The sequence below is a fragment of the Alternaria incomplexa genome, assembly GCF_024043165.1.
Source record: "Alternaria incomplexa strain BMP 0042 chromosome Unknown scaffold_20, whole genome shotgun sequence".
NCBI classification, from domain to species: domain Eukaryota; kingdom Fungi; phylum Ascomycota; class Dothideomycetes; order Pleosporales; family Pleosporaceae; genus Alternaria; species Alternaria incomplexa.
The window spans coordinates 278,727-291,503 of record NW_026249869.1 but is presented as its reverse complement, the minus strand read 5'-3'; the positions used below and the strand labels follow the sequence as shown (position 1 = coordinate 291,503).

General features: G+C 54.5%; 5 protein-coding genes across 5 annotated transcripts; 3 read left to right on the top strand and 2 right to left on the bottom strand.

Annotated features, from left to right (window-relative positions):
* Positions 1-1,026: 1,026 nt before the first annotated feature.
* Positions 1,027-1,363, top strand: J4E90_010264 (uncharacterized protein; the record flags this gene model as incomplete). The annotated part of the gene is made up of 2 exons (XM_051439778.1): positions 1,027-1,073; positions 1,153-1,363. 2 exons carry the CDS (start codon positions 1,027-1,029, stop codon positions 1,361-1,363), a joined length of 258 nt encoding a protein of 85 aa, XP_051286432.1.
* A 380-nt stretch (positions 1,364-1,743) lies between these two features.
* On the bottom strand, positions 1,744-3,329 carry J4E90_010263 (uncharacterized protein; the record flags this gene model as incomplete). The annotated part of the gene is made up of 2 exons (XM_051439777.1): positions 1,744-2,675; positions 2,723-3,329. The coding sequence occupies 2 exons, from the start codon at positions 3,327-3,329 to the stop codon at positions 1,744-1,746; spliced, it is 1,539 nt and encodes a 512-aa protein (XP_051286431.1).
* Positions 3,330-3,845: 516 nt separating this feature from the next.
* Positions 3,846-6,926, top strand: J4E90_010262 (uncharacterized protein; the record flags this gene model as incomplete). The annotated part of the gene is made up of 2 exons (XM_051439776.1): positions 3,846-5,123; positions 5,169-6,926. 2 exons carry the CDS (start codon positions 3,846-3,848, stop codon positions 6,924-6,926), a joined length of 3,036 nt encoding a protein of 1,011 aa, XP_051286430.1.
* Positions 6,927-7,393: 467 nt separating this feature from the next.
* On the bottom strand, positions 7,394-9,496 carry J4E90_010261 (uncharacterized protein; the record flags this gene model as incomplete). The annotated part of the gene is made up of 2 exons (XM_051439775.1): positions 7,394-9,149; positions 9,492-9,496. The coding sequence occupies 2 exons, from the start codon at positions 9,494-9,496 to the stop codon at positions 7,394-7,396; spliced, it is 1,761 nt and encodes a 586-aa protein (XP_051286429.1).
* A 531-nt stretch (positions 9,497-10,027) lies between these two features.
* Positions 10,028-11,980, top strand: J4E90_010260 (uncharacterized protein; the record flags this gene model as incomplete). Its single annotated transcript, XM_051439774.1, has 2 exons — positions 10,028-11,373; positions 11,425-11,980. The coding sequence occupies 2 exons, from the start codon at positions 10,028-10,030 to the stop codon at positions 11,978-11,980; spliced, it is 1,902 nt and encodes a 633-aa protein (XP_051286428.1).
* Between the last annotated feature and the right edge of the window lie 797 nt (positions 11,981-12,777).

Here is a 12,777-nt window from a genome sequence, read left to right as displayed (position 1 = left end):
TTGGTCAGTAGTCGAGCAACGTCCTGAACAGTGAACAAAAACGCGGAGAATCCCCAGCTTTTGAATGGCTTCCCCAGACCATACGCCGCGGTGATAGCCACGACGGTAACCCCATAGTTACCAAGAGATCCCCACCGCCCTAACCGTTTAGTCGAGTAGTCATCGTGCATGTTCGTACATCGAATGACCACCTTCCTGTGAACTGTCTAGCAGCGACTGCATATCCAGGAACAGCATGCAGTTGCTGGCCAACGGCCCGATATTGAGGGACCCTAGTCGCTTTACCCCAGCCGGGACCGGTTGTTCTATGGCTAAATTGACGTGACGTACATGAGCCAGTCGCCTTGTCGCTGCAAGACTTCTAGAAGGGCAAGCAAGCAGTCTTGGCGGTAGGTCGGAGGACACGTGCAGCATGCAAATATCCGGATCCATGCACTGCACATGGAAAGTCGGTAGCAAAGGCGCTGTGCGATTAATTGGTACCAACTCGGCGTCCAGACAATCGGATACCATCTCTGGGATGCTGAGACGACGCAGAAATTGTTCCGTGCCAGTTCGCCAGGCTTTCCCTTGATGACAGGTAGGTAGCCGCCTGATCCCCCTCTCTGCACACGGAGATTTCCAAAAGAAACGCAGGGTGCGAAGCGCGAAAGGGCTTGGAAAACGGGTCTACGGGCTCATGGAGCGGACTCCCCACGGTGGGTGAAAAGGCTAAATGCAGTCCCCCGCAAACTGCTCAAACCACTCTGGGCCTAGTGCGGCGGCAGGGCGCCAAGCATCGCGAAAAATGTTGGAAGCGCGAATTATCCAAAGAAACAGACAGCCGTCTTACCCCCAATAGCGCCACAGCAACGTCCGACTCGATTAGTGGAGATTTGGATACTATCGTGTGATTAGTCGTGTTCGGAGATCAATCACCCGACTAAGCCTTCCTTCACCGTTCCGGAAGCGAGTCCAAGACGCTCCGACTTTTGTCAAACCTCCGCATACTCGACCCCACGCACGCGTCTAATACCGACAGTCGCAATGGCCCAAGGTGCAATCAAGAAGACCAAGGCCGCTCCTCCGAAGAAGTGCGTTCTATCTCCGCGCTCAACACTCCACCAAACGCAAACTGTTCTCCCAACACGCATACTAACATTTGATCTCTAGATCCTCGGTCGCGCGCAAACAAACCGGCGCCCGCGTCATCAAGCCCAAGAAAGCGTCCATCATCACACAAAACAAGATCAAGCACAAGAGCAGTTCAGGGCTCGTGGGCAATACAGAGAAGATGCTTGCGCAGAAGGCGGGGCATCTCGAGATCCTCAAGGGGGGAAAGAGGGATAAGAGGGAGCCCGGTGACAAGAAGAAGAGTGGTTGAAATGTGGACTTCGTGGAGGATATCTGGCAAGGCGCGTAGGATATGACCTGGGGCTTCGGAGGTGTGACATGAAGTAATACGCCCCGACGCGAGATCGGCTTCATGGACAGCGAGAATGGTGTTCAGCGTGTGAAAAGATCAGCCTTGTGCGATCGGTATCACGCGATAGAAGCCAGGCCATTAGTGATTACCGGAAGGAATCAACGACAGAAGGCATACTTGAAGGACATGGGATGGAAGCCGAAGAGATCATGTGTTGAACAACATTGTCTATTCGCGAGGCAAATGCCGAGCTCATCCAGTGAGTATTCAGGTAGCATATCCCAGCGCCTTGCCGCGACCAGAGAAATAAAAGAAACGATCAAGTCCATGCCACGCCCTCAAATGATGCCCGCTCGTGCAGCTTCACCACCCCCAGCATCCACCACAGCTTCCCTCGCCTTTCCTCTGCCCAAACCACCCTCTCCGACACCCATCCTTCTTGCTACATAGCGCTGTGCAACGATACCCACACTCAAGTTTATCGTCTCCTCCATCCACTCACTAACCCACTCCCGCGGATCCACACCACCGCTCTCGATAATCTCGTAAAACTCCTGCGGTAGTTGTTGCTCCTCGCCCTCAGCCTCGGTATTGGCCGGCGCATCTAACCAGTCGACCCATTTCGACGGGAAAGACTGGCTGATGGACTTGAAAGAGATGCCGTGGATAGGGTCGTGCAGGTAGATAGCGAAAGCCACCTCCTCCCCGTCCTCCTTTTGTTCTTCCACATCGGACTTTTCTTCTGAGGAGGATGTAGCGAAGAGTTCGTCTTGTACGGGATAGCTGATAGCTTGGATCGCAATAAAGATGTCGCTGCTCCTGACTGGGTTTGTTTCGCTTAGGACCTCTGTCGCTTGCTTGGCGGCTTCTTCAACGCCTCCTCTTGCACCGAAGAACTCGTTGGCGTAGGACTCTGCGCTGACGCGTGCGAGCTTTGTGCCTTCTACAAGCCCTTTGACCACTGAGAGGTCGCGCTTGTCGGTGTGTCGCCACCATGGCCCGTCGTTCCAGCCCCCACCGCCTCCCCGGTAGCCGTCCAATGATCCGCGCTGTGTTGACTCGGAGCCGCGTTGGATGACCATGAGGTCTCCGCCTTCTACTTGTGCCATGACGCCGGCGAAGGTCTGGTAGATGAGGGGGTCGAGCGAGGGGTACCCGATGAGGTCGTGTGTGATATGGATCTGGAGGCGTTCATGCTGTGAGATGGGTGGTGCGAGGGTGTTTAGAATGTTGGTAAAGGTAGGCACGGCACGCTTGCCGAGTTCACCTCCTGTAGCATGTTAGACTGAGATGACATGGTGGGAAATGGAATTGTACCAATGCCGCGAAGAGCACCAACGTTCCCCCGTACTTGCTCCGCCCATCGCTGGGCTTCTTGGTTCTTTTGAATCTCTTGGTAGGCGGCTTCGGCTTGCTTCCTCGCTGTCTCTGCTGCTGCAGTGGCTGTGGATACAAGTCCTCCCCATCCACCTCCCCACCAAGAGCTTCCCGACTGTTTCTCCTCCAGGGGCTCTGGTGCTTGTTGTTTGGCGGGCTCCTCTCGGGTTGGCGCGAAGCTCTGGTGGTACGAACGAGTACTCTCCCCTGATTTCCTCGGCACTGAAGGTCGGTTGTCTTCGCTTGTACGTGCTGATCCAGTGGAAGAGGGAGTAGCTACGCCTGGTGCGCGGCGGCCGCTGGATGTAGTCGACGACGAGGCTACTTTGGGTGTGTTTGGGCGGCTGATCTGGCGGGGAGCTGCTGGTTGAGCCTTGCCCAATTGCTCCAGCTCGTCCAGGTCCTTCAGAGCATCTTCATCCTCTTGCCGCTGGATCTTCTGGCGTGGTGCGCGGGACCCTTTGGCATGCTTCGGCGGGGGTGCGGGAGTCTCTCCAGCCAGAGCTTCCAGTTCCGCGAGCTCCTCGTCAGCTGTCTTGGGCGGCATGATGGATGGAAGATGAGGAGACTAGTTCAAGGTGATAGTGGCCACGGTCACGAGTCACTGAGAGAGCGGAGGCGTATACAGTCGGCGGATATCACTGCAAACATCAAGTCATGGCCGTCTTGTTTGGACCATCTGACAGCTAGATGCCAGTCAGTTTAGCGTGTTGATGTCATTGGCTGCCTGCGCATGCGCCAAGCGCGATCATGGTTCGGCTCGCTTTTGCTGAAGCAGCCACGCCCCGTAACAAAGATCATCACACTCGATTCACTGACTATTCCATTTCCCATTTCCTTTTCAAGATACCCTCTATCACCTGCTAGCTTTTATTTGCGCGCGCTCTTTGCGGAAGCGCAAGGTTCTGTTCATCTTCTTCGCTCACAGCTTTTGTCACCCTGAAGGCTTGCGATTCGCGCTACGCCCCTTCGGCCCCTACATGGAGACATTGTCCCGACAGGTACACCCACATCAAACTCAACACAACATTCACTACTTGCATTGGCCCCGCGTATCTTCCTGATGCCACGTCCACGGGGTGCGGCTACGCGCGGTGCCACACGTCGCAATTCGCAGCAAGATGACACGCCTTCCCGGACCCGTGGTCAAGCAGCAAAACAAGCCCCATCAGAACCAGATGCGCCAGACACGGTTGCACCAGCATTCAGTCCCACCAAACTGAGTCCTACCATCACTAGGAAGACAACTCGCTCAGCTTCCAACATTTCTGGTAATTCATTCGAGGCGCCGTCCGCGTCCGAGATTTACGCATCTTACGAGCACCCGTTGTTCATGGTCTTTGGCCTGTCACCCGAGTTCTTTGACGGTTTGAAGAAGCACCATGGAAAACTCCCAAAAGAACGCAAATCTATCGTTGGCGCACTTCCAGAGCGCTCACCTACCCCGGAAGAAGCCTCTGAGTCTGAAGATGAGAGTGCCGAAGAGAGTGAGGTTGAAGTGCCTGTTGCGCCTCCGCCAGCGCCAAGAGGTCGTGGACGCGGTGGTCGAGGCTCACGTGGCGGACGCGGTCGAGGCGGTCGCGGCAGAGGCAGTCGAGGAGGACGCGGTCGCGGCGGTACCTCAAGAGGGACCTCATCTGCGCCATCAAAAGCATCTCGCAATGCTGCCATGTTTCCACTTACAGAAGATGATGATGATCAGCCATCCAATCAGAGCACACCCAACGGCACCGCCAAGCCATCTATGCGACTACTCAACAACAACCGTCTGCATAGCTCTGATGATGAGAACGAAGAAGCCATTGAGGATGACGAGAGCGAGGCCGAGTATGATCGCATAGACGTCGTACAGAAACCATCCAGAACACCCCAAGGTTCTGCGCCACCCGGTCAAGACTCACTCGAAGGCGGTTCACATACATCAGCGCCGGCACGCGAGTCAAGACCAGAGCCTACGTCTAGGAGGTCCACCAAGCTTGCGGTACCCAAGATCGCGCTGCCAGAGTCAGCCTCACAGACACCGCGAGATTCTGCATCGACGCCTGCTGAGTCTGCAGTCCCAAGACTGCTAGAACCTGAGGAGGATATGCTCTCCGAGTCAGATCTTCCCGACCCCTTCATCGAAGACGCGCCTTCTCCGATCGAAGCCGAGTGCGAAGATAGAGCAGACTACCTCTTGCAGAAGCGCTTCAAGCCGATGACTGACGTACAAGCTGCTATTGCCGCCTTGACGAAGTTTCCAGCAGCGCAACGGAGTACTGAGAATCTCTACGCTCTGACGCAGAACACGCAACAGATCCTCAAAGCTTGGCAGGACGAGTATCTCGTGTTGGACGCAAGGGTATGTTGCTGTCATCCTCTCATTTGTATCCACTAACAATTCTAGACTGCACCTCACATGCATCCAGCCAAGAAGGCTTGTAACGGTGGACGTATCCCGCTGGCTCCAGAAGTCTTCGAGGACATGAAAGAGGCCGACCTCTATGGCTACATCTACGACCCAAAGAAGCCACCCGGTTGTCAGGATCCTTTCCTACAGCGACCAGGCGCGGACAAGGGTGGCAAGAGAGAACTGCGCACGCGTCGTACACGGGACCAGCTTGAGTCGGCAGCTCCCAGTGAAGAGGAAGACGAAGAAGACGGTGATGGTCGACCCTCCAAGCGGCAACGAAGAGCCACCCGCAAATTTGACGGTACTGACACAGGAACTGGTGCCAACACCCCCAAGAAGCACAACGGCTGGGGCGGCGCGCGCAAGAAGGGTGTTAGTCGATTCACGAAGCCAACTTCGGAGACGCCAGAACCAGAAGGACGAGGCGTAAAGCGAGCCCGGACGACGGCTAGTAACTTGCTCCATCAACGCATCCAGGAAATGAGAGAGGAATCAGTCGTCGGTAGTTCCGGGGACGAGGACTCATCAACCATGGACGTAGACGAGTATTCAGATGCTAACCCCAAGCGTGGACGTCCAGCCGGTAGTAAGAATGTAGCTCGCCGCAGTGACTTCGGAGTAAAGAAAGGCCCACGAAAGAAGACGAGCGAATCGGGAACCCCAGCCCCCTCGGCACATGGCCCAAACGCTCCACCACCAGCACTGAACTCAATGAGTGAAGGTCAAGGTCAGTTTACTATTGATGCCCAGCCGTTCCCGGAAGGCATACCCATCATGGCACCGAACTCTGCTGAGACGGTTTTTCAAGGCACACTACAGTATTCTGCGCCCAGCACAGAGGTACCACTTGTGCATCCGAGCGAATCCAGTACTCCTGACGCGTACATGCTCACTGCCCCCCTTAGTCAGTATACAGCCATCAACAGCTACGCGGACGACTCATCCCCAGCGTCAGGCTCGCGACGGAAACCGCGCGTAAAATCAGAGAAGCGCAGTCAGTCCATGACCATGTGGTGGGCCGAACGCAAGGCAAAGAAGCGCGAGGAGGAAGCGCAGGCCGGAATTACCCCAACACCCGATCCGCGCGAAAAATCCGCGACGCAGAAGGGTGCCCGGCAGTCTGAAGGCTCGGCGACTGGCGCTACACCGCAATCGCAGCCTTCGCATTCCCAGCAAGCATCTCCGATACACCATCCACAGCACGCTCCTCAACACAGTCCACATCACCCTCCGCCAGAAGCATACCTGCAGTATACCCAAGGCCCGCCGCAACACTACATGTACCTCAGCGGACCGCCTCCACCACAACACATGATGATGCAGTACTCGCCACTTGCGGCCCTTCCCACTGGTTCTTTCCCTAGCCCATATCCCCATCACGCGCCCCACGCCCACAGCGGAATTCCCCTTACCCAACCCCCGAGCACAGCAGGCGGACCGTTTGGAGGTCCCCGCCAACTCGCCCCAGCACCCATGAACATGCCCACATACCCCAGCCCGTACGGTCCCCAGAGCCCAGCCGGAGGCAGACCCAAGAGCAGTGGCCAGTCACTGCCTAGGAGTGCTGCTACTACCGGCCAAAACGGACAGCAAGTACTGGCACCCGCCCCATCTCAGCAACAACACCAGCAGCAGCAAGGACAGCATTTCAGTCCGTACGCACCGATGAATGTCGGAGGTGCTGCGGGTCGTGAGATGCCGTTCAAAGTCATGGTTCCCGGTCCAGCCCCAGAGAGGAGGGGAAGTCGTTAGAAGCGATTGTCGCCTCGTAATGAAGATGGAGGCGAGGATAGCGATGACAGTATATACGTGCTTGATTGATTGACTGATTGTTTTCATGCGATAGAGAGCTGTGCTGGGCTGAGATGGGCGGGTTTGAGTTTTTACTGAACGATGCGAATTATCAAGGCTGTTAGTAAGCCTGTGTATTATAGTAATACTACTGAAAAGTCGCATTTGCCCGGCTCTTATGCCGGGTATATTGTCATCGACTTGATCTATTTGCACTATTCTCCCCCGTGTTGCCGAGGACGTGCTACATTCACTCTTATCTTACGACCTTTTTGCTACCGGTAGAAGGCTATACCAGACTTTTCGATGATACCCACTAGCCTATGTTTTCATCTTAATGCATCATGTTCGCGAGGACGTGTTGACTACATGTTCATGTCGCAGGCGTGGGCTACCATCGAATTTACAAACTCTGTATAAACAGCTTGCTAGGCTTCCAAACCGATGGCAGCGCTGTTCATCCGACTAATCGCACTCGCCCTCCAAGTGTCTTCTTCCAGACTGATGCCGCCTTTTCTGAAGAGCATATTCCTTGCGCTCTCTTTTGTGTACACAGGCCAGGTTGTGCTAGAGTCCAGAGCATAATGAGCATTAGGCGAGAGCTCGTTAACAAAGCTCAACCACATCCTGCACATGCGCTTACTGAGCCTGACGAAGTCGTCGCGTTCTTCCGTAGAGTTGGAAGCAAGAAAGTTGACTTCATGTCCAACACCATCGACATTGCCAAACACGAACGGAATCTCCGTGTAGTGAGCGGCGCCTAGAGTCTCGGCCGAAACACCGCTCCCCACGGTGTCGAAACGGTAGCTGTAAGCAGGAACGCCATATTCAGCCCACGTCTCTGTGGCGAAGCGTCTTGCAGCAATGAAGATATGATCGCCTACGAACAAGGTAGTCCTTCCGTAGAGACTGCCGTACTCTGGGCGGAATGATGGCAGCACAGTGCCGAGGGAATTCTGTAGATCTGCAGGCGACATCCGCTCGAGGTATTCAGCAGCGATTCTATCCACCGTTGTGCTGGCTATGCTAGAACCTAACCATCCCGCAACGACTGCCCGGAACTGGGTGGGGTCACTTATACCTTTCAAACCCTGACTTATGGTGAGAGAAGTACCCTCATTCGTGTTCGCACCAGCAAGTATAGGTACCCGTACAAATCTGCCCTGCTTCAGAGCCATCCGCGAGTTTCCGTTAAAGAACTCGCCGTCCTGAACTGGGATCAAAGATTGATGTTGGGAAACGGCTTTGAGCGCCTCGGCGGGTAGACTTCTCAGGCAGTCGAGCGTGTCCTCCTCGAGCATACAATCAGTCTGTCTGAGCAAGTTGTCGAAAAAGATGTCCTGATTTCGCACCGACATCCCCCTCGCATCAACCGCCGGTCCACCACTCTGCACAATCGCGGCGCGAAAAAGACCCTCATCGCGTCCCCCATACGCAACAAGATGATGTCCAACTGACATCGCACCCGCCGACTCTCCCTGAATAGTAACCTTTTCCGCATCTCCACCAAACGCAGCAATATTCTCCCTCACCCACCAAAGCGCCAGTCTTTGATCGTGCAGACCTAGATTCGCGACGTTGGACTCCAGTACCGCACTACCGGGCAGAAACCCGAAACCAGATAGCCGGTAGTTAATCGTGACGCCGATGATGGGCGCGCCGACTGTGACTGATTCTTGCCCCAGGAAAGACATGTTATAGCGTTGATCCCCACCACTGCCTTCTTGGAAACCACCGCCGTGGATGAAGAGTAAAACGGGAAGTTTAGCGCCTTCGTTGAGACCAGCGGGTCGGACGACATTGAGCGTTAGGCAATCTTCGCTTTCGAGATAGGATGGCGAGGTTTGTGAGAATACAGGTAGGTTTATGGAAGTGGAAATGCATCCTGGTCCATAATTGTTTGCATCGAACTGTCCTAAGGGATGGGTAAGAGGCGCAGGGCGGCGGTAGCGGAGGGGCCCGGTTGGGGGTTGGGCATAGGGGATGCCGAGGAAGAAGTCTTGGTTGTAGTCTGGGTTGTGTATTCCAGTGAGGGTTCCGTTGGTTGTTTTGGCTGTCGGGTAGAGGGTAGAGGCCCTTGTTATGTTTGGTAGAAGATACAGAAGCAATGCTTTGACGATGATGCTCAGCATGTCGGGGAAGTAGTAAATGGGGAATAAAACGATGTGCCTGTTGTGGAAGCACCTACCGAAAGGTTTTCGAACTACTTATGTACCTACCTAGCTACACATAACAGCATTAAACGGCAACCAAGTCGAGCATCCAAAGACGTTTCTCGCGTACTCCCTTGATAGAAGGTAGTCGGCCCGAAGCGAGCTCGGAACGGATGGCCATGACTATTCGGTCGGGCACCTCGAGCGAGAAGTGGGTCAGGCTCTTGACAGTAGGCCTATTGGAATTCGTGCTATACGATCTCTAAAACCTGGGCACAGTCGACTTGTGGGCGGCCAAGGCTCACCGACCTCGGGACGTTGTTGTATAGCGGAGTCTTTGGAAGCCACATCGGGCGGTGGATATCTTGCTTACGCCATGCTCGAATCTGTTCCAATCATCTATCGTTAGGAACGAAGACAGTCGGCCAAGGCCAAGGTTGCAGGCGTGATGATCCTTTCTAAAGGCGAGCCGGTCGCTCAAAACGCTGCATTAGGCGTCGTGAGAGCATAATATACGTAATTAGGTTCGCGTGCTAATATCGCGAGATATGTTGGCGGAGCCTGTAATGCTGACTGTTTGTCGCGTTGGGAGAGTGAAGTATCTGAGGACACGTGATGGTGCGGCTCGAAGTATGCAGGGGTCGGCTCGCTTATCTGGCATCGATCTGGACTCTCCATGTTCCAGGGACCATCTGCGTCATCGATCGGTGGTAAAGGGACGCGACAGCTGAACGCGTCGAGCTAACACGGCAATGGCTTCATTAAATCTTGTTTCAGGAGGGTATCCTCATCTCGCCCATTCTGCGGTTCCACGAAACGCGTATGCTGCTCTCGCGTCCGAGGCTCCTGTTATCCGTCAAACCATTCCTACGCATACACCCACCCTTCCCCGCAAAGAGACTAGCCACGATGCCACCGAAACGTAAAGCGAGCATACCCGCAAATGCGGCATCCGCGAAGAACTACACCGACGTGTCCGGCGACGCCCCCAACAAGCGCTCGCGCATCGCCAAACCTCTCCCAAAAGCCACCTCGAAAGACGCGCCTCCCGTTGACTCTATAGCGAAGAACACCGAGAATGGGGCGCCTGGAGAGGCCGTGAAGAAAGAGGAAGAAGGTTTCGACCATTCGAGACCAGAAGAGAGAGCCGGCATCGTGGATCGACGGTACTATCCTGCTGAGATGAGCAATGAACGATGCGCGTTGTACAATCAGAATGAGGTACCGCGCCCGATCGAGATTCTGAACAAGACGTTGGAGGATACGAAAGACAAAAGAAAGGCTATCAGAGAAGGGAAGAAAGGGCAACATGGCGACGCGGTAGTACACTGGTTCAAGAGGGATCTGCGGATAGGAGATAATACTGGCTTGTCTGAAGCAGCAGCATTGGCGGAGAAGAAAGGAGTAGGCCTGATAGGCGTTTGGTTCATGAGCCCGCAAGACTGGGAGGCTCACCTGGTCAGCCCGCCAAAATGTCATTTCGAACTGCGCTCTGTGGAGACACTCAAGAAGGAACTCGAAGAGCTGAACATCCCCCTCTACATCGAAACGATTCCCGAACGAAAGAACGTGACAAAGCGGTTGGTGGAGTTGGCAGAAGAATGGAATGCGAAGAACGTCTTCTGCAACTTGGAATACGAACCCGACGAGCTTCGGCGGGAGGAGCGCTTGGTACGCATGATGCTGGAGAAGGGCATCAACTTCGAGCCGCACCACGACGACTGCGTGGTACCACCTGGTAGTCTCAAGACAGGAGGGGGAAAGCAATATGCGATGTACAGCCCTTGGTTCCGATCATGGGTTGCACATTTGCACGAGCATCCGCATCTTATGAGTGAGCGTCCCATGCCCCAACGAAATCCTCCAGCCTTCCGCAAGAAGTTTATCCAGCTCTTCGACTCGAAAGTCCCCGATCTACCAGAGTGCAAAGCGTTGACGGCAGAAGAGAAGGAACGGTTCCAGCAACTGTGGCCCGCGGGTGAGGCCGCTGCTATGGATCGCCTCGAGCGCTTCTTGGAAGAAAAGGTGGTTAAATACAAGGACACGCGCAACTTTCCCGCGATGAACAGCACCGCACGCGTGAGTGTGCATCACGCTGCTGGCACGCTGGCGGCACGAACCAGTATACGTATGGCTCGAGACGTCAACAGCGCGAAGAGACTCGACGGAGGGAAGGATGGCGTCAAAGGCTGGTTGGGAGAAGTCGCATGGCGGGACTTCTATCGGCATGTGCTTGTACACTGGCCCTACGTTTGGTATGACCGACCAATACCCTCTATACCATGAACATACTAACACAACCCCAGCATGAACAAGCCCTTCAAATTCGAATACACAAACATCGAATGGGAGTACAACGACGCGCACTTTCAAGCCTGGACACAAGGCAAGACCGGCTACCCCATCGTCGACGCCGCAATGCGCTGCCTCAACCACACGGGCTACATGCACAACCGCCTGCGCATGATAACCGCCTCCTTCCTCGCAAAGCACCTCCTCCTCGACTGGCGCCTCGGCGAACAATACTTCATCACGCACCTCATCGACGGCGACTTCGCGTCCAACAACGGCGGCTGGGGCTTCAGTGCATCGACAGGTGTAGATCCACAACCGTACTTTAGGATCTTTAACCCGTGGACACAATCGGAGAGGTTTGATGAGCAGGGCGAGTTTATCAAGCTGTGGCTACCGGAGCTGGCAGAGGTGGAGGGGGCGGCTATACATAATCCGTATGCGGCGGGTGGAAAGGCCGCGCAGATTGCGAAGGCAAAGGGCTACCCCGAGCCGGTTGTTGAGCATAAGTTTGCGAGGGAGAGGTGCTTGGCTAGGTATAAGGCTGGCATTGGGAGGAACACTGCGTGAAGAGTTGGTCATGAGATGTTGAGGCATGAATGGCTTTAATTCAGTTGTAGCGTTTGCTTGGGCACCGTTCATTCATCTCTATTCGACATAGTTGTATCTTCCGCAATCTATACGACTTATACGCAAGGAAAGTCGAGTCGGACATTCGGTCGTTGGATCTATTCGACCATGTGTTGAAGTGTGCGGGAACAGGTTGCTCTCAAATGAGGAGTTTCGCAGCACCAAAAACTTCAGAAGACATGTGCATTGCGATCCGTTACTGAGATCAGTCAAATCGCCCCTTTTTGTGGTAGGGATCTGCAGTGCGGGGCTAATGCGCGACAGTCGGCCCGAGCAATTCGACCAGATCGCTTTTGTCGCGTTCCCCATCTTCCTTCTCGCAATAACGCAGGAACAGTAAACACGGCTGTTGTCGATTGGAACTGGCGTCATTATTGAATCCCTACATGGTTACTTACGTTACCGCCGCATCAGCATTGATCAGCTTTTCTGCAGGATCTCACGTGAAAGCTTCCTCCGTCCCCCTCAGGAGTTGACCTCGAGGAACCGCGACCAGCTATGGAACAGCCAAAATGTACCAACTTCGTCAAGCCCAAACCAATAGAACCCGCAGAGAGACCCTGGCGGCTCCTTGACAGTGGTCAAACGGTGCCAATGCCCTATGGAGAATTTCACAAAGAGACATTTGGAAAAGTCAAGTCAATAATGGCCGACTATGGCATGCTGAACGCCATCTTGATAAGATCCGAGGGCGTTATACGTAAGAGATGGACAAATAAGACGCGTACTCAACGTAA